Source organism: Myotis davidii, unplaced genomic scaffold, assembly GCF_000327345.1.
Source record: "Myotis davidii unplaced genomic scaffold, ASM32734v1 scaffold143, whole genome shotgun sequence".
Lineage (NCBI taxonomy): Eukaryota > Metazoa > Chordata > Mammalia > Chiroptera > Vespertilionidae > Myotis > Myotis davidii.
The window spans coordinates 8,200,319-8,206,198 of record NW_006294876.1 but is presented as its reverse complement, the minus strand read 5'-3'; the positions used below and the strand labels follow the sequence as shown (position 1 = coordinate 8,206,198).

Sequence of the window (5,880 nt, the reverse complement as noted above, 5' to 3'; positions counted from 1 at the left end):
GAGTGGTCCGTACATTTGGGTAATAGATTATGCCAGACCTAGGAATTGGTGTCTCTGAAGTCTCATCCTCCAACCCTGGCATGTGATTTCTGCTGTTTTCTTTTCTTTCTTTTTTTTTTTGGTAGATGGTTATAAATCAGGTTTATGAAGAGGAAACTCTCTGTAATTGTGTATTTTTAATGGATTTATGATAAAGCCATCAAAGTGGAGGGTCCATATGGTAGGAATGCAGTAAAGGTAACAGGACCAGTGTCACGTAAACATTAAATACAGTGCCTTCCACCTTCATAAATCCTGGGTGCTGTGATTAAATGCTCCTGGTTATAAATCATGCAGCCAAACTCTAGAAACAACCGCATCTTAAATAAGACACCGGTGGAAGCCTTAAGTTGAATACTGGCTTTCTTCCCAGGAAACTGTTGTATTATTTTTAGGAGATAATATTTGAGTCCCTATCTTCCTCAACAATTATCTTCTCACTTTATTGAACTTCCTATAATAAGCTCCCATCTTGATTAACAAGTAATTATACAAGCCTTTAATCCTAGACAGTAATCTTTCATTTTTATGTGGTAAAGTGCCTTTTTGATTTGCACACTCATTTAAAAGCTTTTTCTATCTACCTACCTATTATCTATCTATCTATCTATCTATCTATCTATCTATCTATCATCTATCATCTATTTATCTGTCTATCTATCTTCAGGACTCTTAAGATTTCCTCCCTTTAGAGCAGTGGTTCTCAACCTTCCTAATGCCGGGACCCTTTAATACAGTTCCTCATGTTGTGGTGACCCCCCAACCATAACGAAAATTATTTTCGTTGCTACTTCATAACTGTAATTTTGCTACTGTTATGAATCGTAATGTAAATATCTGATATGCAGGATATATTTTCATTGTTACAAATTGAACATAATTAAAGCATAGTGATTAATCACAAAAGCAATATGTAATTATATATGTGTTTTCTGGTGGTCTTAGGCGACCCCTGTGAAAGGGTTGTTGGACCCCTAAAGGGTCGTGACCCACAGGTTGGCGACCCACAGGTTGAGAACCGCTGCTTTAGGGTCCTATACCCAACGTTTCTGCAACAGCCCAATTTTATACTGGTATTTACAGTCAAATTATTTTATTACACATGGAAGCAATTAAACATTTGGCCCTCAGCTGTAAACAATTACTACATACAATGACATTCATGGTGCTTTCTTAAGTAGTCATGTATTTCTAATGCCCTCTGTTGAAATGAGTGAGATTGATGTATGTGTATTTTGTGTACCCAGAAGCAATTCTTTCCCAAACATAGTATCAAAAAAGGCATTTCACCTGGAGGATCCCTCTCTGATACCAGGGAGCCACCTGCACTGATGCCTTTGATGTAGTTCATTTCGGTTCCACCATCATTTTACTACCGTTCCTATTTCACTCTGGAGAACCGTAGGTATTCATAGTAATTACGTTTTTGGGTAATTTGATTTTTAGGGTTTTGGGGTGTCTAATTCTAATATATTGTTATCAGTGTTTTTAGTAGCAGAGAGGTAGAAAAAACAAGGAGGGATATAACCCAATAGACTTGAATCCCAGCTCTGCCAATATCAAGTTGACGACCTTGGGTAATTTACTTTTATTCAGGCTTAGTTTTCATATTTAAAAAATGTGTGTAGTTACATTTAAATCATAGGACTATTATGAGTGTTAAATGATATATAGACTTAAAGAAATAGGGCACATACTACACAGTCAGTGCATATGGATTTTTCTATTGTATCCCATACTCCTTTTCTGGAAGGGCTCATATTCCATTTTGAGAATATCCATCATTCACTGTCTCATATCTAGGGTTCATTTTCTTTACACTAGACTCCCCTTTTCTGCAAGTGACAACCATGGGAGCAGGCCACAGCTGTTTTATTTATGTCCAGAAATAAGTCCACCAGTCCCAGTTGCAAGGGTACCTAACAGCTGTATCCAGCCTTTCCAGGAGGCCAGAACTGGAGCCGAGTGGTAATGTTTCAAGGGCAAAGCTCTAGATGTAAAGGCTGATAAAACAAACCTAAATGAGCCCGAGCATGTCTAGTGACAGATACACCACAGCTATTCTAAATTATTCAAGCTTTCTCAGGCTTCTAACAGGAGAAACATAATTCATCTCTGCTCTCCTTCATTCTGCTATCCTAAGTGGCCAAAAAGAAAAGAAAACACCCCCCCCCAAAAAAAAATTATAATTATCACCCAAATTGAGAAGAATTTCTTTAGCACATGTAATATTTTTAGAACCATCTAATTTCTGGGATCCAGCTTTGGAGGTAGAAGCTAAAATTGATTTTGCAATGCTTAAGGGTGATTTCCTTACTTCCCTTTTGTTAGCATTTTGCTGGCAACAAGCCAGTAAAACGGTTGTTTAATTATCCAGGACATCACAAACATGTAACCTCTTCGATAAGCTGTTACTGTATTTTAGCAGCCTTAACATTAGGGTCAAAAGTAACAAAGAAAATTAAGCTTCAAATAAGCAAACCTCAAAAGAACAGCTTTGTGTGTTGAGAATAATTAATAACTTGCTTAGGAAAATGTTACTGAAATGTGGTTTTTGGACAAGGAACTGACACTCTTCAGAGGTTAGATACCCTAATATTTAACAGGCTACCATTTGCTGGGCTGGCTGGCTGGTTACCCTGTAGGCATTGCAAAAGTTTGTTCACATATAATTATGCAACATTTAGACAATATCTTAATGATACCATCAGTTCAGCTGAATCAGTCCAGCTGGGATTTGTAGCAGCATTCTGATTACCTGGCCACATGTGAAATTAAGGCTTTCCCAACCTCTACTTTTCACGTGCTATGTCTTCATACAGATGTTCTTGGAAAGCCTAAATTATTTATGGCTTTATTTAACAGAGTAAGACCCGCCCCCCCTTTCATTTTCAACCGCTGATTAAGACTGCATTATGATATAGGATACTTTAATTTTAACAAGGGCTATGAGTATACTTTATCATTTGGAAGAGATATTAATATATTTGGTCAGTTAGAATAAAACATTTCCACACTCGTTTCTATGCAATGAAGTTGTATACTTTTCTCTTTGTAGATAATTCTTTACTATAAAAATATAATTCAACCTGTACTCTGGAAATCATTTTACTAAACCATTAATCACACAGTAATCATTATTTCAGAAAATAGTCATTTAAGTTGCATAACTAAGCTAGTGTGGATTGGTCCTTACATCACATCATAAAGACACTTAAAATATAGCAATAGCAAAATCAAGTTAGTGTCAAAAGAAGAAGAAGAAGAGGAGGAGGAGGAGGAGGAGGAAGAGGAGGAGGAGGAGGAGAAAGAGGAAGAAAGTTTGCTCAAGGGTAGCACTCTAAAATTGTCTGATATTTCTTTGAGTTATCTTCCTGAAGTAAAAATATGAAGAGGAGTTTCAGGCCATGAATATTGTTTATTTTAACTTCTCAGCTCACTCCTCAGTAACTATTTGGATCACTTCTTCACCCTGGTCCTACCTAGATGACAGTGCAACTATTGTTTTAGAAGTCAACAAAGGAATTAAATTTTCATCAACTAAAACATGTATATATAGTTAATTCAGGTAACAATTGAAAAAAATCTTCTATCATAAATGACATTATTCCACCTGCTCTCTATAAATCAGAATGAAAAAATATATAGGCAATGAGCTTTTAGCATCTTTAGTATTAAACATAAAATGGAACACTTAAGAATCCTTCTACGAATATCATTACTTGTAAACATATTGCTAATTTTAGTAAACGGAAGCAGCAGCTGAGGAGGAATAGAAGTTAATGTTGAACGTATGTGAGTCCCCAAACAAGAAAACTAAGTCTTCATTCTTGTCAATCTTTGTTTAAAAAGAAAATGCTAAGTTCTGGTTGACTATCTTTCCCCATTCCTACCAGATACTTTCTGGGCCAAGGAATCTTGAAATGTATGACCCATGAATTTAAGTGAGCTGGCAAATAATGTTTCAAATTCCCAAACAACTGACACAAAAAGGTCCCTTTAAAAAGGTGACTTGAGAGTACCATTGAGATAATGCTAAATGGTCATTAAAGATGTTCAAATGTCTTTGTCTACTATCTGCAGTGTGCCATTACATAGCCTAAGGATCCTTTCAAAAGGCCATCAATAGAGGATGAATAAGTCTCACCACTTGAAAGTAACCAGGAAAGGAAGCCAACAGAGTAATCTGCTTTGCTGGACGGATTCAAGAAGAGCACAATATCCACTCTCCTTTTCTCCTTCTCCAGCCCCCTCCCAGCCCACACCCCTGCAAGAAAGAAAGAACAAGACCTAAGGGAGGAAAGAAAGAAAAGGGGGGAAGAAGGGAAAGAAATCCAGACATCCAGGGCATAATGGGCACTAAGGAGAAAAACCTCATCCTAGCTAGGGGATAAACGACAGCCATGGAAACGGACTTATGACTTTTACTTTGAAAACAGAAGGATGACAATGGAATTTGTGTGAGGTCTGTGCGAATCCAGCCCCAGATGTTCGCAAGGCTGTAGTAGTCGGGCTCTGCAATATGAGAGGTTTCAGAAGAAACAGTACAACAGGACATCACAAAGCAGCGCATACGCTATTGACAACGCAGACGTGAGCATCATGTTACCCGGAGAGAAGGCAGGCCCTGGACTAATAGCGGTAGTGCCGGAAAAGCCAACTTCATGGACTGCAATCACTCAAGGCAACATGGGCGACACCCCCGCTCCCCGCCCCCCCCCAAAAAAAAATCAAAGCCAGAAAAATGCTATCGCTCCTACCTAGAGAGGTGGTGGGGTACCGGGATGGGGGTGGGAGCAAGGGGAATGGACTTTTCTTGCTTAAATAAAGTTTCCATAAAACCCGGATAATTGACAGCAGCTAATTCTTTTCAGCTTGAGGAAACTGTCCCAAAACTCCTCATAAGATTGCCAGCGAAAAGAAACATAGTGTTTACTTGAGCCATTTCCAGCAGGGAGGGGAAGGGGACCTGGGGGTGAGGTAGGGCAGGCCGATGGAGACAGAGAGGGGCATCCGTGCGCAGCAACAACTCCCGGGTGTCCACCCGGTGAGGAGCCCAGAGACAGGGCGTGAGGGTGACCAGGCGTGGGGGTGTGTGTGGAGGGATCCCCGCAGGGAGGGGTGAGGCAGCACAATGTATACACGGGGCGGGGGGGGGGGGGGGATTTAGTGGGAAAGTATCCCACTTAATCATTTTACAGGGGTTGGGGACGTAAATATTTAGCTGGCCACATCTGGAACAGATTTCCCCCCGCGGGTGGGGGTGGGTGCCGGAGGGAGACAGCGCGCCTGGTTACTTACTGTAGGGGCAGTTCTCCTTCTTGGTCCCGCTGACCTTCCCGTTCTTCTCGATCTTGAGAAAGTACTTGGTGAAGGAGAAGAGCTTTCTCCAGCGGACATCGCCTTGGAGGTGGTTGTAGCTCCGCACATGCCTCCCCGCACTGGGAGGAGAGGAGAAGGAGGAGGACGAGGAGGAGGAGGAGGAGGAAGAGGAGGAGAAGGAGGAGGATGAAGAAGACGAGTTGGTGGCCTCTGGTGGCACCATGTCCTGCCCGAGGGCTTGGCAGGTGGCGGGGACGGAAGACACCAAGAAGAGCAGCAAGAAGCAGCAGCAGCAGCGGCCGGGCAGGTGGGGCGAGGCGGAGGCACCATGTGTCAGTTCCCATTTCCACATTGTACTGGAACTCGCGGCGCTGGGAAGGGGCTTATCAGAAGGAACATGCTGGAAGGGTGAGACCCGGTGCGAGGCAGGGAGACAGCTGGAGGTGGCGGCCGCCGCTTAGCTGCCTCCTCCGGGAGCGGATCTGGCCAGAACTGAATGCACCACCATCCATAACTCCT

General features: G+C 41.7%; 1 protein-coding gene across 1 annotated transcript in view; it reads right to left on the bottom strand.

Annotated features, from left to right (window-relative positions):
• FGF10 (fibroblast growth factor 10) overlaps window positions 1-5,874 on the bottom strand; it is a 78,058-nt gene extending 72,184 nt beyond the window's left edge. The window contains exon 1 of the mRNA XM_006769466.2: window positions 5,341-5,874. Coding sequence (XP_006769529.1) covers window positions 5,341-5,713 — 373 coding nt within the window. The 5' untranslated portion in view covers window positions 5,714-5,874. The remainder of the gene's footprint in view (window positions 1-5,340) is intronic.
• Between the last annotated feature and the right edge of the window lie 6 nt (window positions 5,875-5,880).